General features: G+C 57.9%; 1 protein-coding gene across 1 annotated transcript; it reads left to right on the top strand.

The window, feature by feature from the left end:
* Nucleotides 1-3,771: 3,771 nt before the first annotated feature.
* LOC147412807 (uncharacterized) lies at nucleotides 3,772-11,849 on the top strand. The gene is made up of 9 exons (XM_086481010.1): nucleotides 3,772-3,909; nucleotides 7,417-7,448; nucleotides 7,599-7,642; nucleotides 7,692-7,883; nucleotides 9,725-9,769; nucleotides 9,911-10,204; nucleotides 10,650-10,772; nucleotides 11,216-11,240; nucleotides 11,621-11,849. Exons 1-9 carry the CDS (start codon nucleotides 3,772-3,774, stop codon nucleotides 11,847-11,849), a joined length of 1,122 nt encoding a protein of 373 aa, XP_086337136.1.
* The last annotated feature ends 13,675 nt before the right edge of the window (nucleotides 11,850-25,524 follow it).

Below are 25,524 nucleotides of genomic sequence, written 5' to 3'. Positions count from 1 at the left end.
CTGCTTTGTAGTAAAGGTTTATACTCCCCCAGGAAGGAAAAATGAGGAATTTCCATTTGAAGGTTCTGGACAAGCTAAGGTTGGTAGCATCACCGGTGGCACCTTGGAGCTTGGAAACCAGGATGTTTGGCCAAACTTCATCCAGAAAACCAGAGGCTCTTACCTCCAGGTGGCAGCTCCGGGCTGGTAGCAATGCTGCCATTCCTCGGGTCATCCTTCCCACCTAGACAAGGAATACAGGGAGAAAGGGTCACCCCAAAACTGCCCCCCTCCTCCCCGTGGTGCAGGGGTTGCCAGAGCGTGGCCAGGCAGTGATATTTTGGGGTGGTGTGTGGCTACTCCTCGTCTGGACCCAGGTGTCGTAGTTTAACCTGGCAGCTAAACACCACATGGCCGCTCGGTCTCTCCCTGCCCCGGCCTTGGTGGGATGGGGGAGGCGATTAGAAGGAAAAAAAAAAAAGTAAAATTCACAATGCAATTGCTCACCACCAGCCGAGAGATGCCCGGCCAGTTCCCAACCAGCTGTCCTCCAGCCAGCTCTCCTCCAGCCAGCTTTCCCCCCATACTGAGCATGACGTCACAAGGTATGACGGTCCCTTTGGCCCGTTTGGGTCAGCTGTCCTGGCTGGGTCTCCTCCCAGCTCCTTGTGCCCCCCAGCCTCCTCGCTGGTGGGGTGGTGTGAGAAGCTGAAAAGTCCTTGACTTTGTGCAAACCCTGCTTAGCAGCAACGAGAACACCCGTGTGTTATCAACGTCGTTCGCGTCCTAAATCCAAACCACAGCTACTGGGAAGAAAATTAACTTATCCAGGACACCAGGATACTCTGGTGGGGTTAACTGGGAGCATCTCTGCACTGGATGGGTGTTGCTGGTCAAGATCCAGGTGTGTTGGCACTGCAGGGATGTGGGGTTAACTGGGAGCATCTCTGCACTGGACTGGTGTTGCTGGTCAAGACCCAGGTGTGTTGGCACTGCAGGGACGTGGGGTTAACTGGGAGCATCTCTGCACTGGACTGGTGTTCCTGGTCAAGATCCAGGTGTGTTGGCACTGCAGGGACGTGGGGTTGACTGGGAGCATCTCTGCACTGGACTGGTGTTGCTGGTCAAGACCCAGGTGTGACCTGGGGTTAACTGGGAGCATCTCTGCACTGGATTGGTGTTGCTGGTCAAGACCCAGGTGTGTTGGCACTGCAGGGACGTGGGGTTAACTGGGAGCATCTCTGCACTGGACGGGTGTTGCTGGTCAAGACCCAGGTGTGTTGGCACTGCAGGGACGTGGGGTTAACTGGGAGCATCTCTGCACTGGACTGGTGTTGCTGGTCAAGATCCAGGTGTGTTGGCACTGCAGGGACCTGGGGTTAACTGGGAGCATCTCTGCACTGGACGGGTGTTGCTGGTCAAGACCCAGGTGTGTTGGCACTGCAGGGACGTGGGGTTAACTGGGAGCATCTCTGCACTGGACTGGTGTTGCTGGTCAAGACCCAGGTGTGTTGGCACTGCAGGGACCTGGGGTTAACTGGGAGCATCTCTGCACTGGACGGGTGTTGCTGGTCAAGACCCAGGTGTGTTGGCACTGCAGGGACGTGGGGTTAACTGGGAGCATCTCTGCACTGGACTGGTGTTGCTGGTCAAGACCCAGGTGTGTTGGCACTGCAGGGACGTGGGGTTAACTGGGAGCATCTCTGCACTGGACTGGTGTTCCTGGTCAAGACCCAGCGGTGTTGGCACTGCAGGGATCTGGGGTTAACTGGGAGCATCTCTGCACTGGACTGGTGTTGCTGGTCAAGACCCAGGTGTGTTGGCACTACAGGGACGTTGAGTCCGTGCAAGCAGGGGCAATCACTTCTGGGCTTTCTCAAGGACTGTCGCTGATATGGGGCGGGATCAACCTCCCCCTGACCTTCTCCACTCACCTCTGGTGGTCAGGAGCCTTGGGACACTCAACCTCGAAAGCATGACCTGTCCGAGGCTGCTCCGGCGCTGGTACCCGCAGGAGTAGGTGCCGCTGCTCTCTGCAGAGAGCTGGATGGCGAGCGTGGAGGTGAACTGGCCTTTTCCCACTGGGTGGTTCGCCAGCTCCACCCCGTTCTTGCAGAAGAAGATGTGAGTGATGGGGACGTTGGAAAAAACGAGGCACCGGGCAAGAATCAAATCACCTTCCTGAGCTGAGGAGATGTTTGGGAAGAGTGCCGGTGGGGGAAAGTCACCTGGAAGAGTAAAGAGAAGTGGTTGTGGTGTGAAGATGTGGAGATGAGCACTCGTGAGCAATGGATTTTCAGCTCTCCGGCCTCAGATTTGACCTTGTAGCTGTGTTTTGGTGGAAATAGCAAATTAAAGGGGGGGGGGGGGAAAAAAGGAAGAAGAGATTGGAAGAGCCTGTTTTTGGTCATCTGATGACTCAAAATACTTTGACTATAGGAAAGCAAAAGCTCTGCTCATTTGAGGAGTCGACACTGACAGGTTAACACAGTGGGAGAAAAACAGGAGGGTAAATATAGTGAAAAATATTGTTTCTAGTCACCAAAACCGTTTCCTCATCCCAAGTGAGTATTTCAGAAAAGACTCAGATGAAATATGTAAATTCTGGGACAACAAAGCGCTTCACTGTGGTATTTCCCAAGGGGAATGTTTTCGTTTTCTTGAATTTCGATCCAATATTTCCCTCTCCATCATAACATTAAAAATTGCAGCTTCCTCCGCCAAAACCCTCCCTAGCAAAACTGATACCTTTCATGCTGTACCCTACCAAAAAAACCATATATATGGTGGACTTATTTTTTTTTTTCCTTTTGGTTTGCCTTCTACCTTGAAAGGAAACACCAGCCCCAGGATCAGAGCTGCTTTTTTGGCCACCCCAGGATCAGGAGACACCATCCAAAGGACATAAGCGACGTTACAGTGTGGACCTGGAGGGTTTTTCCAACCACCCCTTTTGTCTGCACTCACCTGGGGAGCTGCAGGTCTCTGGCTCCATCCCACCAGCACCTGTGTGGGACAGCAGAAGGGGTTGGTCTGAGATGGTCTAGAAGAGGACACCTTGCAGAAGACATGTCTTTGAGGATGGAGATGCAACCTTGGGAAAGCTTGGCGAAGACGGGGAGAGTTCCCTGCAGACCTCAGCACGAAGGTCAGAAATCACCAGCGAGGAGCAAAAGGAGCTTTTGGGTGAGGCCTTGTCCCTTCCTGCCCAGCCAGGGACAACCACACCGTGCCTGGATCCCAAGAAGGACCATCCCCGTGCTCATGGGTCAGTGCAAGGGTGTGATTCCCTCTGTGGGAGCTGCCACCTTATGTCTCTCTTGGCAAAATAAGTCACTGGCCAAAGGTCGTCCGCAAGCTGCCACAGCAGAGATGGACCTTCAGAGCCTCCAGAAGGCTCATCCTGTGTTTTCAGACTGTTGGACTCCTTAGAAATCACTCCAGAAACTGACAATTTCAGCTCTTGGCTGGCGCTTTGACTTTCTCTCTGGAGATTTCGCGAGGGGACCGCTTAAAATCCACCCCACGTCACCCCATGGTGCTGCCCCCCGTGCAGAGCAACTCTCCAAATGGCCCCTCAAACTCCCTGCCCAGCCACCTACCTGCCAGCCAGCCCAGCAAGAGCAGGATACCCGCAGCCTCGGCCAGCCAGCTCCTTCCCACCATGTTCATCTGCACCGAGCCACAGGGGAAAGGGGAAGCTGAGGCTGGTTTCCTCCCTGTGACGCATCCGCTGGAGCATGACCCAGCATCTTCTCGGGGAGGAGAGCGCCAGAGGGTGGGACGGGCTCGATGGGCATTGCCACGTTGCGTGCATGGGCTTGCAAACCTGGTACCTTCCTCCCCCACCCCAAAAAAGGACCCCGAAAGAGGCTGCTGCGTCATGGGGTTGTGCACCGTGTTTACGAGTGTGTTTTTGAGCGGCTGGGGGTACATCACAACTGTCCCCAGTGGGACACGCCATCTCCCCGCAGGTTTCCAGCATCTCCAGCTAGCAAAACCAGCTCCCCTCAGTTTTCTCTACACCCTCAGCCCTGAAGGCTCCTGTAACGTTCATGCCTTGCAACGCAAATACGCGATGTCCTTTCGTCACTGGGAAGAACGGAATTTCCTAATTTCTCCTTTTTTTTTTGGTGTGTCTCTCAGACACTAGACTGACATGCAACCCAGCTGCTGATGCAGAGGCGCTGTTTCAAATGCCCATGGCTTGTGAGGGAAACCCAGGGGTTTTCCAGAGTTATCAGATACCTTTTCCTGCTGAAAAACAACCTTGGAGCTCCACTACCTTTGCCTGATTAAACCAACCTTGGAGCTCCACTGGCAGGAGCTCAGAGACCTGGCAAGCGTGGAGCTGAGGCTTGTGAAACCTGCATCTGCCCAGAGTGTGGGGGAGAAGGGTCTTCAGTCCAGTCTCCTCTGAGCTTGCGTGGGTGGAAGGGGTCCACATGGTCCTGTGTGCATCCTCCCCTGGTCCAGACCCTCCCAGGCCTGTGTGTCCTCCCCTTTTTCTGCACAATCACCGGGTTTAGTCCCTGTGCTCCATCCCCAGGGGTGCTGGAATGACCTCGTTGGGATCCATCACTCCCTGGTGGGGTCAGGCCATCTCGGTGGGGCAGGCTTGGAGATGATGTCCACCAAGGAGAAGCATCGTTGGCTCTGAAGACAAAGGAGTGTGCCCATCAGAAAATCAACAGAGATGAACCTCTTTCTCCCCTTTCTTTTCTCCTGCACATTTCTTTTGCACGCTGCTCACTTTTGCTTTCCTTTTTAAATATATATTTGTATTTCCTGGTCTGTGATGTTGCTTTTCTCTGGTAACCCAAGGGTGAAACGTGACTTGGAGAGGGCCTAGGCTTGATGTTGGGGAGAACATGGAGTGAGGTCCCGGAGGACCTGCAAGGCTTTCCAGCCATCTGCATCTTCTCTAGCCTTGAGTAAGCTTTGTAAAGTCAGGGAGAAAATGAAACTAAAAGGCTTTAAACAACAGAAAAGAGATAGAGCTCATCCCAGGGCATAGATGACATGGGAAATTTGCAGGATGTTTGGAAAACATGGCAGCTTGAAAGAAAAATGCAAACAACAATAAGCCAGAACCGTTTTTAAGCTAATTTCCCCTAGATGCACCCAAAGCGATTCAAGAGCATTTGAGGAGGAGCAGAGCAGCCGCATTACGAAGGGACGGCTCGTTTCCTACCACAACTGGTTTATTTTAACCCGGTCAAACTGACAAAGCAAGGCCAGGGCTCGTCTGTCTTCTAGAAATAGCGCAGCTGCGGCGGGCTGGGGTTTGCTGTGGAGTCACGCACATCTCGGGGCTGGAGGACGGTTTAGCGATGCAACCTCAGAGGCCCTGTGCTCTCGTGGTGCTCAGAGCGAGGCTCCCTCTTTTAGGGAGGGCTTTGGGGGATCGTTGCAGCTTGGGGCTGGTCTGGAAAGGTAGATCGTGGTGAGGTGCAGGCACCTGAACTGCAAGTTGTTCTCTGGCTCCGTCCCTCTCTCCAGAGGACGCTGTTGACCCCATCAATCCTTGCCCGACCTGGCAGGGGGATGTGTGGTTCGCTGGACGGCGCCCCCATCAGGGACGCAGGGTTAGTGCATGAGGATGCAGCTGCTTTGGGACAGTCTGGGGGTGCTCAAATCTCCCGTCCTGATCTCCCCACCATCCTGTTGTGGATGCTCCTGTTGTGTGTCTGGAGAAGGGGGGGGGTGTGGGTTGGACAGAGAGACTCAGGAGGAAGGTGGGAAGGGTGGGGTGAATCGTCACTGTGCTGGCACCAGAGATGTGCCAACGCTTAGGGCACGGATGGGAAAGATGGAGCAGGACTCCTGGGTTGGAGGAGTCTAAACAGTGGGGAGAAAAAGAAAAGAGCATGGAGTAATGATTGGTCTTCAAACTTGGGCAGGTGCCCTCGGCCCATAGGGCTCTCATAATGGGCTTTTGATCAGTATTTGAGATTTAGAGAATTTCCGCACTGCCAGGGTCACCCACCTGGAACAACAAACCCACCCAAAGTGGTCTTGGGGTGACGTCAGGTGAAGAGGCACAAGGCAGCACAGCTCCATGGTCCAGAAAGGGGGAAGGAGGGTGGGAGCCATCCGCACAATCAGAGGCTCAGAAGCAGGGTGGGACGTGATGCCTCCTGCCTTCATGATCTTGACTCCTGCCATGGACCCGCGTCTGACAGCGTCACCCATGGGTGTGATGAGCTGTTAGAGTAGAATAGGGGAAAGGGACCTGGGGGTCCTGGTGGGCAGAAGGATGGCCATGAGCCAGCAACGTGCCCTCGTGGCCAAGAAGGCCAACGGCATCCTGGGGTGGATTAGAAGGGGTGTGGTCAGTAGGGCGAGAGAGGTTCTCCTCCCCCTGTCCTCTGCCCTGGTGAGACCCCATCTGGAATAGTGTGTCCAGTTCTGGGCCCCTCAGTTCAAGGACGGGGAACTGCTGGAAAGAGTCCAGCACAGAGCCACAAAGGTGATGAAGGGGGTGGAACATCTCCCTCGTATTGAGAGGCTGAGGGAGCTGGGTCTCTTGAGCTTGGAGGAGAGGAGACTGAGGGGTGACCTCATCGATGTTTATAAATCCGTAAAGGGCGAGTGTCAGGAGGATGGAGCCGGGCTCTTCTCGGTGATGGCCAATGACAGGATAAGGGGCTCCGGGTGCAAGCTGGAGCACAGGAGGTTCCACATTAACATAAGGAAAAACTTTTTCCCTGTGAGGGTGACAGAGCAGTGGGACAGGCTGCCCAGAGAGGTTGTGGAGTCTCCTTCTCTGGAGACATTCAAAACCCACCTGGACGCGTTCGTGTGTGACCTACTCCTGGTGGTCCTGCAGCCCAACGCACAAGGTGACTGATCCCAGTTGCTGGCAGGGTCTTTCCCTACATGCTCTGGCCCCAGGCTGCAATCCAGCCCCCACCCCCCTGCCCCCAGGATTGGTCGTTTCCCCCCCTCTACATTTTCACTTCGCCATGATTTCTGCTTCAAAGCCGAGCGCAGCAGCTGAGGACGCGAGTGCCTTTACGGGCACCGGCGGGGAAAACCTCTCCTTGCTCACCCTGAAACCACCGTCTGCAGCAAAGGGGGCGTGCTGGGGGTGGGGGAAGGGCAATATCTCCCCACCATCCGTGTGCCTCGGTCTCCCTGCAGGGTGACTGTGGTTTCCCACGCGGGCGCAGGGCGGCAGATCAAGGTCTGCTGGTTTGGCAAGGACAGCCAACGCCGCCGGTTGGCGGAAATGCAGCCAAACTCCAGCACCCCTGCTCCGCGTCCACAGATGGAGGGGCAGCTTGGTCTGCTGCCCAGAGCGGGGTGAAATTAGGGGGGGACAGGGCAGGGGATTTAGTCCTGACCCCAGGGGACGTCCCAAGGCAGGGTGGGTCTCTCCCCTCCCCAATACGGGAAGGAAGGGCTAACAGCACGGTTTTTGCCCCCCACCAGACTCCACCATCACCTACGTTGGACGTAACAGGGTGAGTCGTGGCACAGCTTTCGTGCCAAACCCGGGAGTGGGACCCCCAGGGGTGGGATGTGCTGGTTGGGGTGCATGCTGGTGGCTTGGGCTGAGGAGTCCCGTGGGGTCGTTCCCATCAAGAACCCAGCTGAAGCACTCAGTGAAAAAGACATTTATTTCTGCGTCCACCTGCCCACATCTCGCCTCACCTGACGCACCTTTCTGCTTGAGAGGGATGACACTTCTAATGATTGATTTACGTGAATCATCGTCTGCAAGGACGGGGTGGAGGACTACAGCCTGAAAGCCCAAGAGGGCCAGCTGAGCTACTCCGTGCTACTGAACGTCACCCTGGGGAGCGTGGGGACGTACACGTGTGGGTACCAGCACAGGGACGAGAGGAATTGGGTGAGGAGCTTTGCCCTCAGCGCTCCCCGGCACCTGGCTGTCACAGGTGAGATCCAACACGATGGTGTGGGCAGAAGGGACAAGGCACTTACCACCATGTGTCTCTGCTGAGGATGGAGCTGGGTGCTGAAGCAGGCAGGGCATGGCGTCCTTCCTCAGCCTGAGTATCCCATCTCAACCTAGTGATGCTCTGGAGACAGAGATCCCCTCCCAAGTGGTCCCCCTCTTGTCCAGCACCAAGGTCTCATGCAGAAATGAGTCTCGGCAGTGCTCAGGATCAGAAAGCCAGGCCTGGGGCTGCCAGCAGAGCCTGGGCTGTGCCAGGGATGCTCCCAGGTCTCCCCTCTACCTTTACGAGCCAACTTCAGGGCAAGTGGGGCGGTTGCATGAGCTGGGTGGTTCCCTGGCAGTCTGGTGAATCGAGACGTGAGCTGTGGGGTCTGCTCAGTGTCTGGGATGGCCCAGCGCAGCACAGTGAGACTCGTGAGTTCTGCATTTCTCTGGCAGGCAGGCAGCCTCTTGCCCAAGACGATGCTCTCACCCAGAGGTGAGAGATTGCTCGTGAGCCCTTCCCAGCGTCTCCTTCCTCCTGGACTTGCTTTCTCCACATTGTGACCCTCCTCTCTTCCAGGGCCAGCTGTTCCCCTCTGGATCTGGATCCTGTGCTCTGCCCTAACCCTTCTCCTCCTGTTGTCCAACCTCATCATCATCCTCGTCCTGGAGAGGTGGGGGCACAGTGCCACTGGGGCTGTGGGACTGATGGGGATGGAGTCTCGGCATCAGCAGCCCCCAACAAGCGCCCCAGGCTCAACCTTCCCTCTGCAGAGCCTTGAGCCTCCCAAACCAACACGTCCCATCAGCGACCCAGGAGCCAAAAGGGTTTGGGAGTGACTGATGCTGTTCGCGGGCCCCGTGGGGTGCTGGGGATGTCCCGCTACAGGCAGCCCAGGGCATGAGCACTTGGGTAGCCCTGGCCCCAAGGATGCAAAGGGGGGTGGGCGTCAAGGGGCAGGAGGGCTTTGCGGGCAGGATGCGGGACCCGAGGCGCAGGCAAAGACGGCTCGTGCTGCGCTGTCTGAGCGTAGGGAGATGAAAGCGGGGGCTCTGCAGGCGCGGCGTCCACGGGGGGGGGGGGGCTGAGGCAGGGCCCCCCCTGCTCTTTGTCACAGCCTCTCGCTGCGGCAAAGGCACCACTCGCCACAGAAGCTCAGCAGGACCAGTCCCAGGCGCGCGGCAAGCCACGGGCCAGGCGGCTCTCATCCCCAGCTCAGAGCAAAGCAGGCGCCCCAAGGAGAGGGTGTTCCTGCAGCGCCCCAAAACATGCTGGGGCAGGAGAGATGGGCCGGGCTGTCTCCTTCTGGGCCTGCCTTCCTCCTGCTGCTGCTCGGTGAGTCGGGGGATGGCTCTGCCGTGGGGCTCAGGACTGGAGGGCTGCCGAGCGGGGCACGAGTGGGGCAGGACAGGGCATGTCCTGGGCACAGGGGAGGACGGGGAAAGGGCGTGCGAAGCTGCCCTGCAGCCAGGAGGGGCAGAGCTGCTTTGGTGAGGGGAGGAAGACCATTGCCTCCCCCAGCTAGGGCGCAGCTCTGAGCAAAGAGCAGATTGTGAGGCTACCCCTAAGGGGGGGCAGGACAAGCAGGAGGCTCCGTAGATCCCAGAGTGCTTTAGGGAGCCAGAGGCATCCAGCTGGGAGCACACCCCCACTCGCCCACCCAAAATGGGCTTGGGGAGGTGCCGAGCAGGAGAGCGAGGAGATGCGGGATGGAGCTGCGCGGGTGGGAAGGTGCTCGCACAGCGAGGGCTCAGCAATGGGGACCCGGGCAGGGGCACGTGGGTGAGCCAGGTCGCTGCCCCGCTGACCAAAACCCTCTCTACCCCACGGTGCAGGTGCCAGGGTGACCGGCCAGGACATCTGCAGCTCCCCAGGTGACGGTGACCACAGGGACGGGCCAGGGAAGGGGGGTGTGCGGGGGTGGATAAAGGATGGAGAGGAGCTTTGTTCCCCAGGTGTGAACCCCTGCAGAGGAGACTCCAGTAACGCTGGCTTGGGGCATCCCTGTGCCATCTCTGCAGGCGACCTCCCGGCTCCTGACCTCTTCCTGAACACGTCTGGCGCCCAGGCCGGGGACCAGGTTTTGTTTCGCTGCTTCGTTGACGGGCAGTCTCCCGCTACCCGAATAGTCCTCTGCAAGGATGGGGTGGAGGACTACAGCCTGAAAGCCCAAGAGGGCCAGCTGAGCTACTCTGTGCTGCTGAACGTCACCCTGGGGAGCGCGGGGACGTACACGTGTGGGTACCAGCACAGGGATGAGAGGAATTGGGTGAGGAGCTCTGCCCTCAGCGCTCCCCGGCACCTGGCTGTCACAGGTGAGACCCGGCACGATGGTGTGGGCAGAAGGGACAGGGCACACCTCGTCACCCGGCTGTCCCGGCTGAGACGTGGCACTGGGGCATGGCCAGGCACTGCTCTGGGGCTCCGCAGACCCCAGAGGAATTTGGGGACCCTGCCGGGCCCCATGGCGTGTCCCCGGGCAGTCGGGATGCTGGGGGTCAGCGTGCCGTTCAGCCCAGCCTTTGCCACTGGGGCAACTCCTCCCAGTATGGCAGAGCATCCTGCTCCTCTCCTGCCCCAGCATCATGGAATGAGGAGAGCGGTGGTGCCAGTTCTAAGCGCAGCGTCCCCCTGCATCGGGCCGAGGGGTGCTGGGGTGGCGGCACCAGGACACGGGCAGGTTCATCAGCCGGGACCTGGGCTGGCTCTGAGGGCATGTCCTGCTCTCCGCTTCTCCCCATGATCTCTCCTCTTCCCTAGAAGCTTCCATCACCCGAGCTCCCCATCCCTGGGTCCTCTGCACCTCCATCGACTTCCTGCGGTCAGTGATGTTCCTCTCCCTCCTCCTCCTGGCTGCAGCCGGCTACTGTGCCGTCAAGAAAGGTGAGCGACTGGGGGGAATCGAGGGGAAACCATGAGGCCGAGGCTGCACCACGATGCAGGGCTGCTGCTGTGTGACTCGTGCTATTTTAGGATGGCCTGCTGCTCGCCCCCCTTCAGGGGAAGCTGAGCCCCTCAGGCCTTTCCTTTATCACCTGAGGGGGGCAGAGGTGCTGAGACGGGGAAGACCCAACGCATCCCTGCCCCAGGCAGACGTTTGCTCCCGGCTCCCTGGGCACAAGAAGGGAGTCTCCGAGCCGGCCTGAGCAGCGCAAGCCCGGCTCCTCCACATGGGGCTGTCCACAGCTGCGGAGAGCTCAGGAGAAGCCAGTCTGGGCAATGGGATTCCCAGTTGCCCAGGCTGGGCTGGAGAAGTCCCAGAGCGCGGCAGGGCAGGGCTGGGCGGTTACTCTGCCTCCCCACCGCTCCCCTTCTCTTCCTCGCAGGGGCCTGCAGAGAGAGATGCCGAAGGTGAGCAGCAATCCCTCCCGGCTGCGGGGCTGGGCGCTGATGGGGACGGGGGCATCCCGGGTGCGCTGGGGCGGTCCTTGGCCAGGGGCAGCGCGGGCTGAGCCCGCGGGTGGGTTCCGCCATGGTGGGGGCGGGCAGGAGCAGGGCTCGCCCTGGGCTTGACTCCGGCCGTGGGCTCGACGCGAGAAAGCTTCGTCCACGGGAATGACGGAAAAGTCCCGTTGTGGTGGGGCGGCTGGGGGGCCGCAGACCGTCCACCCCTTCTCTCCCCGCTCTCTCCACATGCTCAGTGCTGCTGGTAGCGCTCAGGACGCTTCTGCTGACCACCGGAGTTCCAGTAAGTGACGATCCCCCACGCGCCCTTCCCCTCTCTGCACCAGATGCAACGTCCTGCTGCTGCGGCGGCCTCGCTCGCACTGCAGAGCTGGTCCCATCGTCCGTGTTCGTAATAGAAGTCCTTTATATGCCCAGAAAACTCAGTCTCAATCATTTCTGTTCACACTGAATAGTCCCAGTCCCATCCTGATAGCTGCTCTTGAAGCCTGGAGCTCCTCCCTTCCACACCTGTTGCTGGAGGTCTCCAACATCCTGCTGGCTGTTGGACACTAACTCTGGTTCTCCCTGCAGATGCCAACACTGCTGACGGACGGACGGAGTCGAGGTGAGTTCAGCTCTTGCAGAGGCTTTTGGGCCTCGCAAGCTCTTCTTGCCTCGAGGACGTCCCATTTTTGGGGGAGGATAAAGCCTAAACCCCACGAGGTTGGGATTCTGCCGTGTCTCTGCTGTGTCTGTCATTGCCCTCCTTCCGCGGTGCCAGCCCAGGCCAAGGGTCTGTGGTCATGCTGGGCACCAGGAGGATGAGACTGCTCTCTTTTGTATTCTGAAATTTCTTCTGACCAAACTCCTTGAAGCTTGACTGTCCACCAACTTAGGAGAAAGGGAGACATGATGCAGCCATCTACTGAGTGATCCAACACCAGACATAGCATTCATGTGGATCCTTGTTGGCTCTCTCTTCCCTCCACGAGGATCTGTGGGCTTTTGCTGGACATTCCTGGAAGGGCTCAGGATGGCTCCTTCATGGGTTGCAATTCTGCCGTTCCCCACCCAGTCATGCCTCGGAGACACCTCCAAATACCCCAGACCCTTCTCCACTCAAACACCCTTCTCCCAGCTTTGTGAAGATCATCATCTTGTGCAGGCAGTGAAGGCATCTGCACGGGTTCTCTGAGAGAGGCAGAGACCAATGGGGAAAGCATGGAACATCTGTGAGCTGTAAATAAAAGCGTGAAGTTGTACCCCAAAGAGAAAGGAGCTGCTGTGTCCTCAGCCGAGGAGGGGTGTCGGGTGAGATGCCCCATGAGATCATCCTCTGTAACAGGAGCCTGGTGCACGGGCCTCGCCGGGGGACACCAAAACCCAGCCGGCCTGGAAAGCTGCAAAGCTCTTTCTCGTTAAAGCCTCAGCATTAATGCAAACCCGTAGCTACCAACCGATGATACCTTTGATGCAAGACCATGTTCTGCCACAACACGTGGCCCCATGACCTTGCATCGTATTTTAACACTGCAATTGCATGGTCTGCACGGCGAGGGCAGGGAATGACTTTTGGCCAGGGGTTTGGCTTGGGAAGGAAAGTAGGGCTCGGGTGAGAAAGGAGAGGAGGTAGCAGAGCGTGGCTATGAAGCTTTTAGGGTCTGGTAGATATCTCAGCTGAGCTCAGAGAAGAGACAGCTCCCCTTTCAATCCCCTTTCAATCTGCAGTCCCTTTTCTACCTCTGTAGCCATCCCTTTGTATCTCTGCGGCTGTCTTTGGGCAGCTCAATCCCATTCCTTAAGGGACCATAAAAGACAGAGGTGACAGAAATCCCTGGATGTTTATTCTTCATTTGAGCAAAACCACATTGTCGTTGCACGTACCTATTAGCAGAGACGTGCGAGCACATCAGCACCTACATATTTGTGTGCCTGTACATAGAGATGAGCATCTGTGTGGGTTGTGATGTCAGAGCACACCTGTAGTTGTGTCACGCGGTTTATGTGTACACACGTTACACCTTACACAGTGGGGTGGAGATGTCTTCACTGGAGATACTCACGTACACGTTTACGACAGATGTAATATATTTTATATGTATTTCTGTGTCATACATTGCAGATAGATGGGCAAGTCATGGGTAGACACCTGGTTCAAGTCATCCAGAATACATTTATCGTGTGTGTGGAAAGGGCTGGGCGCGGTGGAAGGGTTGGATGTGGCCGTGTGGGCATGGACGGGGCTTGTGGGTAGGTGTTGCCCTCCCAGCTTGAGTGCTGCCAATTCCCCAGCAGGGACTGGTGAAGATGAGCAAAGGGGCTGTCACCCATCATGGTGACAGGGACAAACCCGCTGGGAGCCTGCCAGGATGCCTGTAAAACCCAGTCTGCCTGATGGGTGGAAATGGAGTTGGGAAGGGCAAGGTGGAGAACCTGGTCAGCTGAGGAGCTGGGGGACCATCACCAAGGCTCCCACCTCGTCCCTTCCCCATGCCAGCAAACCCCAAGTTAGCCCAACATGGACACACCAGCCCCGTTTTACCGGTGAGGGAGCTCTCCACCAGAGGCAGAAGGCCAAGGCCAAGGCAATTCTCCTTGGGCACTTGCCACGCTGGAGTGCTATCTGGGCTGGCAGCACGAGTGGCAGACCGTGGCGTACGTTGTGGTGGCGTTCATTTCTTGCACACGAGGCTTTAGAGGGAAAATCAAACCATGTTATTTCACCCACTGGCTCCGAGCCCGGTGTACAACAAGCTAGCAAAAGTAGTAGCAGATTTGTGGCAGTTCTGTATTTCTTGGTGGCCCCTCATTTCTTCTTTGTTGTTTTCCCAAGAGGCTTTTGTTTCTTCCCCTCATGAAAAGCCCCAAAATTTTACATCAGGCATTTAGGCATCAATTGTGCTTTCAGCTTGTGAGAATAAGCCTTTGAATTTTGATGGCAGCAAAGTGCCATGCTTTGTGATGAGTAAAAATGTTTGCAGAATATATATAGAAAAAAAAAAGTAATTTCCTGGTGGGAAAAGATCTCTTATTGGAGAAGCATCATCCTTCTCAAGCAGAAAAGTGCATCAGGTGAGGCGAGATGTGGGCAGGTGGACGCAGAAATAAATGTCTTTTTCACCGAGTGCTTCAGCTGGGTTCTTGATGGGAATGACCCTGTGGGACTCCTCAGCCCAACCTACTGGCACAGACCCCAACCAGCACATCCCACCCCTGGGGGTCCCACTCCCGGGTTTGGCACGAAAGCTGTGCCATGACTCACCCTGTTATGTCCAACGTAGGTGATGGTGGAGTCTGGTGGGGGGCAAAAACCGTGCTGTTAGCCCTTCCTTCCCGTATTGGGGAGGGACGAGACCCACCCTGCCTTGGGACGTCCCTTGGGGTCAGGACTAAATCCCCTGCCCTGTCCCCCCCTAATTTCACCCCGCTCTGGGCAGCAGACCAAGCTGCCCCTCCATCTGTGGACGCGGAGCAGGGGTGCTGGAGTTTGGCTGCATTTCCGCCAACCGGCGGCGTTGGCTGTCCTTGCCAAACCAGCAGACCTTGATCTGCCGCCCTGCGCCTGCGTGGGAAACCACAGTCACCCTGCAGGGAGACCGAGGCACACGGATGGTGGGGAGATATTGCCCTTCCCCCACCCCCAGCACGCCCCCTTTGCTGCAGATGGTGGTTTCAGGGTGAGCAAGGAGAGGTTTTCCCCGCCGGTGCCCGTAAAGGCACTCGCGTCCTCAGCTGCTGCGCTCGGCTTTGAAGCAGAAATCATGGTGAAGTGAAAAAGTAGAGGGGGGGAAACGACCAATCCTGGGGGCAGGGGGGTGGGGGCTGGATTGCAGCCTGGGGCCAGAGCATGTAGGGAAAGACCCTGCCAGCAACTGGGATCAGTCACCTTGTGCGTTGGGCTGCTGTCGCCTTTCTTCTGTAGGCAGGAGCTGGGCAAGGAAGCGGGAAGGTGCCAGGGGAAGGCAGCCAGGAGAAATCCGCCCTTGTTCAACGGGCGGTTGTTTTGCATAACCCACTGGGACATTAAATGCTGGGACTGCAGGTGGAATTGGGAAAGATCCCACGTGGCAGCACAGCGAGGGATGGGGATGGAAAGGGCGGAAAGTGGGTCTGGGCCACGTCCCTGCATCTCCATCCAGCTCTTGGGACCGCGGCGCGGCTGGTTGATGGGCACAGGGTTGCTGGTGGTGCTGGAGGGCAGCCAGCCCACAGGAAGGGGGTCCCCAGAGGCAGAGGGGTCCATGGCTCAGCCGGAGGGGGGAGGTGGTACTCACACTGTATTTCGTTGTAGTCAGTCGCTGCAGCCTCGTGGTTGGGAACGTGCCTGGAGAGGAGCGGGGAAAGGGTTGTGGGGTCTGTGCCCAGAGTGTGGTGAGGTCCGTTGGATCACAGAATCACAGAATCACACAGAGTCACAGAATCACAGACTGTTAGGGGTTGGAAGGGACCTCAAAAGATCATCTAGTCCAACCCCCGTGCCAGAGCAGGACCACCTAAAGTAGATCACACACGAACGCGTCCAGGTGGGTTTTGAATGTCTCCAGAGAAGGAGACTCCACAACCTCTCTGGGCAGCCTGTCCCACTGCTCTGTCACCCTCACAGGGAAAAAGTTTTTCCTTATGTTAATGTGAAACCTCCTGTGCTCCAGCTTGCACCCGGTGCCCTTGTCCTGTCATTGGCCATCACCGAGAAGAGCCCGGCTCCATCCTCCTGACACTCGCCCTTTACGGATTTATAAACATCGATGAGGTCACCCCTCAGTCTCCTCTTCTCCAAGCTCAAGAGACCCAGCTCCCTCAGCCTCTCATCCTAAGGGAGATGTTCCACCCCCTTCATCACCTTCTTGGCTCTGCGCTGGACTCTTTCCAGCAGTTCCCCGTCCTTGAACTGAGGGGCCCAGAACTGGACACACTATTCCAGATGGGGTCTCACCAGGGCAGAGTAGGGGGGAGGAGAACCTCTCTCGCCCTACTGACCACACCCCTTCTAATCCACCCATGGATGCCATTGGCCTTCTTGGCCACGAGGGCACGTTGCTGGCTCATGGCCATCCTGCTGCCCACCAGGACTCCCAGGTCCCTTTCCCCTATTCTACTCTAACAGCTCATCACACCCATGGGTGACGCTGTCAGACGCTGGTCCATGGCTGGAGTCAAGCTCACGGAGGCAGGAGGCATCACGTCCCACCCTGCTTCTGAGCCTCTGATTGTGCGGATGGCTCCCACCCTCCTTCCCCCTTTCTGGACCATGGAGCTGTGCTGCCTTGTGCCTCTTCACCTGACGTCACCCCAAGACCACTTTGGGTGGGTTTGTTGTTCCAGGTGGGTGACCCTGGCAGTGCGGAAATTCTCTAAATCTCAAATACTGATCAAAAGCCCATTATGAGAGCCCTATGGGCCGAGGGCACCTGCCCAAGTTTGAAGACCAATCATTACTCCGTGCTCTTTTCTTTTTCTCCCCACTGTTTAGACTCCTCCAACCCAGGAGTCCTGCTCCATCTTTCCCATCCGCGCCCTAAGCGTTGGCACATCTCTGGTGCCAGCACAGTGACGATTCACCCCACCCTTCCCACCTTCCTCCTGAGTCTCTCTGTCCAACCCCTCCTACCCTTCTCCAGACACACAGCAGGAGCATCCACAGCAGGATGGTGGGGAGACCAGGATGGGAGATTTGAGCACCCCCAGACTGTCTCAAAGCAGCTGCATCCTCATGCACTAACCCTGCGTCCCTGATGGGGGCGCCGTCCAGCAAACCACACATCCCCCTGCCAGGTCGGGCAAGGATTGATGGGGTCATCAGCGTCCTCTGGAGAGAGGGATGGAGCCAGAGAACAACTCGCAGTTCAGGTGCCTGCACCTCACCAGGATCTACCTTTCCAGACCAGCCCCAAGCTGCAATGATCCCCCAAAGCCCTCCCTAAAAGAGGGAGCCCCCCTCCGAGCACCACGAGAGCACAGGGCCTCTGAGGTTGCATTGCTAAACCCTCCTCCAGCCCCGAGATGTGCGTGACTCCACAGCAAACCCCAGCCTGTTTTGGCTGTGCTATTTCTAGAAGACAAACAAGCCCTGGCCTTGCTTCGTCAGTTTGACCGGGTTAAAATAAACCAGTTGTGGTAGGAAACGAGCCGTCCCTTCGTAATGCGGCTGCTCTACTTCCCCTCAAACGCTCTTGAATCGCTTTGGGTGCATCTAGGGGAAATTAGCTTAAAAAACGTTTCTGGCTTATTGTTGTTTGCATTTTTCTTTCAGGCTGCCGTGTATTTCAGAACAGAAAAGACAGCAGCCTCACCCTCCTGGTGCCCAGCATGGCCACAGACCCTTGGCCTGGGCTGGCACCGTGGAAGGAGGGCAATGACAGACACAGCAGAGACATTGCAGAATCCCAACCTTGTGGGGATTGGGCTTTATCCTCCCCCCAAAATGGGACGTCCCCGAGGCAAGAAGAGCTTGCGAGGCCCAAAAGCCTCTGCAAGAGCTGAACTCACCTCGACTCCGTCCGTCCGTCAGCAGTGTTGGCATCTGCAGGGAGAACCAGAGTTAGTGTCCAACCGCCAGCAGGATGTTGGAGACCTCCAGCAACAGGTGTGGAAGGGAGGAGCTCCAGGCTTCAAGAGCAGCTATCAGGATGGGACTGGGACTATTCAGTGTGAACAGAAATGACTGAGACTGAATTTTCTGGGCATATAAAGGACTTCTATTACGAACACGGACGATGGGACCAGCTCTGCAGTGCGAGCGAGGCCGCCGCAGCAGCAGGACGTTGCATCTGGTGCAGAGAGGGGAAGGGTGCGTGGGGGATCGTCACTTACTGGAACTCCGGTGGTCAGCAGAAGCGTCCTGAGCGCTACCAGCAGCACTGAGCATGTGGAGAGAGCGGGGAGAGAAGGGGTGGACGGTCTGCGGCCCCCCAGCCGCCCCACCACAACGGGACTTTTCCGTCATTCCCGTGGACGAAGCTTTCTCGCGTCGAGCCCACGGCCGGAGTCAAGCCCCGGGCGAGCCCTGCTCCTGCCCGCCCCCACCATGGCGGAACCCACCCGCGGGCTCAGCCCGCGCTGCCCCTGGCCAAGGACCGCCCCAGCGCACGCGGGATGCCCCCGTCCCCATCAGCGCCCAGCCCCGCAGCCGGGAGGGATTGCTGCTCACCTTCGGCATCTCTCTCTGCAGGCCCCTGCGAGGAAGAGAAGGGGAGCGGTGGGGAGGCAGAGTAACCGCCCAGCCCTGCCCTGCCGCGCTCTGGGACTTCTCCAGCCCAGCCTGGGCAACTGGGAATCCCATTGCCCAGACTGGCTTCTCCCGAGCTCTCCGCAGCTGTGGACAGCCCCATGTGGAGGAGCCGGGCTTGCGCTGCTCAGGCCGGCTCGGAGACTCCCTTCTTGTGCCCAGGGAGCCGGGAGCAAACGTCTGCCTGGGGCAGGGATGCGTTGGGTCTTCCCCGTCTCAGCACCTCTGCCCCCCTCAGGTGATAAAGGAAAGGCCTGAGGGGCTCAGCTTCCCCTGAAGGGGGGTGAGGAGCGGGCCATCCTAAACCGTTACACGGCACGTGGTGCACCCTCAGCCTCGTGGTTTCCCCTCAATTCCCCACAGTCTCTCACCTTTCTTGACGGCACAGTAGCCGGCTGCAGCCAGGAGGAGGAGGGAGACGGCCGCCACTCCCAGTGCGATGCCTTTGGGGAAGGTGTGGAGGATCCAGGGATGGGGAGCTGTGGGGTTGGAAGGTTTTGGGGAGAGGAGAGGTCATGGAGAGAAGCGGAGAGCAGGACATGCCCTCAGAGCCAGCCCAGGTCCCTGCTGATGAACCTGCCCGTGTCCTGGTGCCGCCACCCCAGCACCCCTCGGCCCGATGCAGGGGGACGCTGCGCTTAGAACTGGCACCACCGCTCTCCCCATTCCATGATGCTGGGGCAGGAGAGGAGCAGGATGCTCTGCCATACTGGGAGGAGTTGCCCCAGTGGCAAAGGCTGGGCTGAACGGCACGCTGACCCCCAGCATCCCGACTGCCCGGGGACACGCCATGGGGCCCGGCAGGGTCCCCAAACTCCTCTGGGGTCTGCGGAGCCCCAGAGCAGTGCCTGGCCATGCCCCAGTGCCACGTCTCAGCCGGGACAGCCGGGTGACGAGGTGTGCCCTGTCCCTTCTGCCCACACCATCGTGCCGGGTCTCACCTGTGACAGCCAGGTGCCGGGGAGCGCTGAGGGCAGAGCTCCTCACCCAATTCCTCTCGTCCCTGTGCTGGTACCCACACGTGTACGTCCCCGCGCTCCCCAGGGTGATGTTCAGCAGCACGGAGTAGCTCAGCTGGCCCTCTTGGGCTTTCAGGCTGTAGTCCTCCACTCCATCCTTGCAGAGGACTATTCGGGTAGCGGGAGACTGCCCGTCAACAGAGCAGCGAAACAAAACCTGGTCCCCGGCCTGGGCGCCAAAGGTGTTCAGGAAGAGGTCAGGAGCCGGGAGGTCGCCTGCAGAGATGGCACAGGGATGCCCCAAGCCAGCGTTACTGGAGTCTCCTCTGCAGGGGTTCACACCTGGGGAACAAAGCCCCTCTCCATCCTTTATCCACCCCCGCACACCCCCCTTCCCTGGCCCGTCCCTGTGGTCACCGTCACCTGGGGAGCTGCAGATGTCCTGGCCGGTCACCCTGGCACCTGCACCGTGGGGCAGAGAGGGTTTTGGTCAGCGGGGCAGCGACCTGGCTCACCCACGTGCCCCTGCCCGGGTCCCCACTGCTGAGCCCTCGCTGTGCGAGCACCTTCCCACCCGCGCAGCTCCATCCCGCATCTCCTCGCTCTCCTGCTCGGCACCTCCCCAAGCCCATTTTGGGTGGGCGAGTGGGGGTGTGCTCCCAGCTGGATGCCTCTGGCTCCCTAAAGCACTCTGGGATCTATGGAGCCTCCTGCTTGTCCTGCCCCCCCTTAGGGGTAGCCTCACAATCTGCTCTTTGCTCAGAGCTGCGCCCTAGCTGGGGGAGGCAATGGTCTTCCTCCCCTCACCAAAGCAGCTCTGCCCCTCCTGGCTGCAGGGCAGCTTCGCACGCCCTTTCCCCGTCCTCCCCTGTGCCCAGGACGTGCCCTGTCCTGCCCCACTCGTGCCCCGCTCGGCAGCCCTCCAGTCCTGAGCCCCACGGCAGAGCCATCCCCCGACTCACCGAGCAGCAGCAGGAGGAAGGCAGGCCCAGAAGGAGACAGCCCGGCCCATCCCTCCTGCCCCAGCATGTTTTGGGGCGCTGCAGGAACACCCTCTCCTTGGGGCGCCTGCTTTGCTCTGAGCTGGGGACGAGAGCCGCCTGGCCCGTGGCTTGCCGCGCGCCTGGGACTGGTCCTGCTGAGCTTCTGTGGCGAGTGGTGCCTTTGCCGCAGCGAGAGGCTGTGACAAAGAGCAGGGGGGGCCCTGCCTCAGCCTCCCTCTGTGGACGCCGCGCCTGCAGAGCCCCCGCTTTCATCTCCCTACGCTCAGACAGCGCAGCACGAGCCGTCTTTGCCTGCGCCTCGGGTCCCGCATCCTGCCCGCAAAGCCCTCCTGCCCCTTGTCACCTGCTCTTCTTCACCCTTTTCTGACTGCTGCTCCCGGCTGTTCTTCCACGTGGATGGAAGTGATTCTGCCAGGGGAAACCCAGGCATGTTGAAAAGTGGCTACAGAGCTGTGGGGCTGGTGGTCAAGGCCACGGGCGCCCAGGTGGTGGTCTCCTCATTCCTGGTTGAGTGCAGAAAGGGTATGATGAAGCGGGTACTGATTTAATAGGTCAATAACTGGCTGTGAAGCTGGTTTGGGCAGCAGGTTTTGGGGCTCTTTGAGCAATGGACCCTGATTGCAGATGAGCGTCCGCTGGGGAGAGGTGGGAGCCACCTCAGCAAGGAGGGCAAAGATCCTTTTTCCAATAGGACGGCTGACCCTGTGAGGAGGCCTTTAAACTGAGAATGATGGGGGAAGGGAAGACTACCCAGCAGTCTTGAGAACGAGTGACAGACAGGGCTGATGAGCACAGGCCATGGGGTGATGTGACAGAAGCGAAACAAACTCAATGAGGCTTAAGCGGGGTCACCTCCAGCAGTGGCATTTCAACAAGGAAGTGCCTACAAGGCACCGTTCTGGAGAGACCCCCCAACCCCTTTCTAGGTAGTCAACGTGTCGAGGTGCTTCTGTGAAATTCTTCTCCACTCATGCCTGCCGTAGGGGGAGTAAAGGCGATGAGGTAGAGACCTGTGTGCAGTTTCAGGGCTACGATCTCATTGGGATCAGGGAGACGTAGGGGAATGGTTCCCACGAGTGGAGCGTTGCAGTGGAGGTACACGGGGTCTTTAGGAAGGACAGGCTGGGAAGATGAGGAGGGGGAGTTGCCCGTTCTGTGAGAGAGCAGCTGGAGTGCACGGTGCCCACCTGAGGATGGGTGAGGAGCCAACGGAGAGCTCATGGGTTAGGATTAAAGAGGGGAGAGATATAGATGACTTTAGAGTGGAAGTCTGATGCAGACCATCTGACCAGTAAGAACAAGTGGATGAAGCCCTCTGCAGACAGACAGGAGTAGCTTCAGGTTTGCAGGTCCTGGTCGTTGTGGGGGACTCCAGCAACCCTGATGTCTGCTGGAGGGACAATATGGCAGGACACAAGCAACCCAGGAGGTTCCTGGAGTGAGTGTATCGTGGGTGAGTTCCTCCTCCAAGTGATAGAGGAGCCAACGAGGAAAGGGGCTCTGCTGGACCCACCAAGCACAAGGGGTTTGCTGCAAATGTGAAGGTCAAAGGCAGCCTTGACTGCAGTGAGCACAGGCTGGTGGAGTTCAGTATCCTGAGGGGAGGGAGGAGGGTAAAAAGCAAGCTCACAGCCCTGGACTTCAGGAGAGCAGACTTTGGCCTCTTCAAAGGTATGCTTGGAAGAGTCCCGTGGGATAAGGGGCCCAGGAGGGCTGGTTAATAGTCAAGGATCACCTCCTCCAAGCTCAACAATGGTCCATTCCTGTGAACGGGAAGACAGGGGCAAATGCCGGGCCATGTCTCTCTTGTACTCTTCCCAGTACAAGAGAGACATGGACATACTGGAGAGAGTCCAGGGAAGGACCACAAAGATGATGAAGGGGTTGGAGCATCTCTCACATGAGGAAAGGCTGAGAGAGCTGGGACTGTTCAGCCAGGAGAGGAGATGGCTCAGGTTGGATCTTACAAACACATATAAATACCTGCTGAGAGGGTGCAAAGAGGACGCAGCCAGGCTCTTCTCAGTGGTGCTGGTGACAGGACAACCGACAATGGACACCAGCTGAAACACGGCAGGGTTCCCCTCATCATCAGGAAACCCTTTCACTGTGAGGGTGACAAGCATTGACACAGATTGCCCAGGAGGGTTGCGGTGTCTCCATCCTTAGAGACGTTCAAAAGCATCTGGAGAAGGTCCTGGCTTCTAGGTGGCCTTACTTGAGCAGTGGGGTTGGACTAGATGACCTCTGGAGTTCCCTAAACATCAACCAGTCTGTGATGTCGGAACAACCCCAGTTGCTCATGCCCTGGGATATGCCCAGTAGCTGGATGTGCCCAGCTCCCCGTGGGGCCAGCAAACAACATCAGCCTCTTTCGGCTCCGTCTCCTCACCCACGCGTGCTCAGAGGTAAGGTGGCCCCTGCCCAACCCCTGCGTGGCTGTTGGTGGTGCAGCAGGGTGCAGCCTGAGCCCCTCCACCTGCAGACGGTTGCACGGGGCGCAGCGTCACCTCGTCACCTCCTGCCATGGGAGGGCTTGATGCCTCCTCGGCTGCACGGTCGCCGTGCCACGCTCCTTGTTTCGCAGAGGTCGCCTGCCTGGGGTGTGAGGTCTGCAGAGGAGATGTTCAGAGCTGTGGAGAAGTCTGAAAATCCTGGATAAGCCCGTTTTTTTTTCAGATTAGCCATGTCCCGGCGTTGCTTCCTCTTAAAGGTGGTGAGATGTCACCAAAACCTTCAGCCCCTCTGGAGACCTGTTGCTGCAGCCCTGTTAGGTTGTGGTCAGAGCATGGGTCTGGAAGCTGCCAATGCTGACACCCCATCCCCATCTGCCTGGCGGTTGGACAGCCCTGTGCCTAGTATCCCTGCTCAGGGCTGTCTCCTGGGGTGGGGGTGGGTCAGCCCAGCACTCTCCCACCCCACAGTTGGGTGGGTGTGGGGCGCAGAGGGCCAAGCAGGGCCACCCCTTGGACCTGACAGTTGGCAGATGGGCTCAGCCATCCTCAGCTCGGCACTTTTCCAGGACACGTCTGCCGGGGCGACACCAGCAGGGAGGGGAACCCGCAGATCACCAGGCGTGGGGAATGGCACCTCCCTCCCAGGACACACGGCGCTGCCAGCCAGGAGTAAAGCATCTCTCCCAGCTCTGTTCAGAGGGTTCACTCAAAGGCAGAGGAGACCCATCAGCTGCCCGCTTCCGAACAAATCCTTTACAGCTTGTCACCCACAGACCCTCTGCTGACTAAGGTGCCTCTGTGAGGGGCACCACAACCAGCTGGCCCGTGCCCAGGGACCTAGCCGTGGCTGCCAGCATATCATGCCTGGCACTTTTGATGGACAACATGTTGCTCTTCTGAGTCCCCCAGCTGCCCATTTGGACCCCCAAGTTGAAGGCGGGAGGCTGGTTGTTCAGGAGACTCTGCTGTGTCGCCCCGTTGAGTGGTTTAGTGTGCATAAGCAGAGACACGGCTCTACTGCAGATCTTGCCTAGCCTGGAGCTGCAGATCATGCCCACGTGTGTCGCAGGTGGGACATGAGAGTCTGCGGTGGGTTGACCCTGGCCAAAATGCCAGGTGCCCACCAAAGCCACTCTGTCACTCCCCCTCCTTAACTGGACAGGGGAGAGAAAAAAAAATATAACAACAGGCTTGTGGGGTCGAGATAAGGACAGGGAGATCACTCAGCATTTACTGTCACGGGCAAAACAGACTTGATTAAAGGAAAATGTAATTTATTACCAATTAACTGAGAGAGGAGTAATGAGAAATAAAACCAAATCTTAAAACACCTTCCCCCACCCCTCCCTTCTTTCCCGGGCTTAACTTTGATCCCGATTTTTCTCCCTCCTCCCACCCAGGTGGCACAGGGGGGGAAACAGGGAATAGGGGTTGTGGTCAGTTCATCACTCTGTTGTTTTCTGCCGCTTCTTCCTCCTCAGGGGGAGGACTCCTCACACATTTCCCCTGCTCCAATGTGGGGTCCCTCTCACAGGAGAGAGTTCTCCATGACTTCTCCAACGTGAGTCTTCCCAGGGGCTGCAGTTCTCCATGAACTGCTCCAGCGTGGGTCTCCTCCATGGGGTGCTGTCCTTCAGGAGCCAACTGCTCCAGCGTGAGCCCCCCACCATGGGGTCACCTGCAGCAAACCTGCTCCAGCGTGGGTTTCTCTCTTTCCGTGGGTCCACAGGTCCTGCCAGGAGCCTGCTCCGGTGTAGGCTTCCCACGGGATCACAGCCTCCTTCAAGCACCCACCTACTCCGGCGTGGGGGCCCTCCCCAGGGTGTAGGCAGTCATCTGCTCCACCGCCCATGGGCTGCAGGGGGACAGCCTGCCTCACCGTGGTCTTCACCACAGGCCGCAGGGGAATCGCTGCTCCGGCGCCTGGAGCATCTCCTCCCCCTCCTTCTGCACTGACCTGGGTGTCTGCGGGATGTTTCTCTCCCATATTCTCACTCCTCTCTCTCGCTGCAATTCCTGCTGCGCAACAACTTTTTCACTCTCTTAAATACGTTATCACAGAGGTGAAAAACGCCGTCGCTGATGGGCTCGGCCTTGGCCAGCGGCGGGTCCGTCTTAAAGCCGGCTGGCGTTGGCTGTATCCGACATAGGGGAAACTTCTAGCAGCTTCTCACAGAAGCCACCCCTGTAACCCCCCCCCCGCTACCAAAACCTTGCCACGCAGACCCGTTACAAATGTGGGTTGTATAGACTGAATTTGCATGATTTTAATATATAAATATTTGTTGATTGCAACGTGCAGGCGGACATCTTTGGGAAGGATCCCGTGTCCCCGATGCGCATCGTTAATAAAGGACGTCTCTATTTCTCTAACTTTGTGTAGATGAGTTTTTCTTACCACTGCAGATTTACAACACAAGGGTTTCTTTTCTCCCCTGCTCTGCTCCTGTCGCTTGAACCCAGAGACTCAGAACCCAGTTTTGCACCAGGAGCAGCCCAGCAAGGGCACTTTTGGTTTCTCCGAAAGCAACCCCCTGGCTGTTGGTTAGAGGCACTTGCTGTGGCTGCATTCATTCTCAGGCTTGCAGTAGCTGCTGGGGCATG

This window comes from Leptosomus discolor, unplaced genomic scaffold, assembly GCF_034619465.1.
Source record: "Leptosomus discolor isolate bLepDis1 unplaced genomic scaffold, bLepDis1.hap2 HAP2_SCAFFOLD_27, whole genome shotgun sequence".
In the NCBI taxonomy this organism is placed as follows: Eukaryota; Metazoa; Chordata; class Aves; order Leptosomiformes; family Leptosomidae; genus Leptosomus; species Leptosomus discolor.
This window is presented reverse-complemented; position numbering and strand designations above follow the sequence as displayed.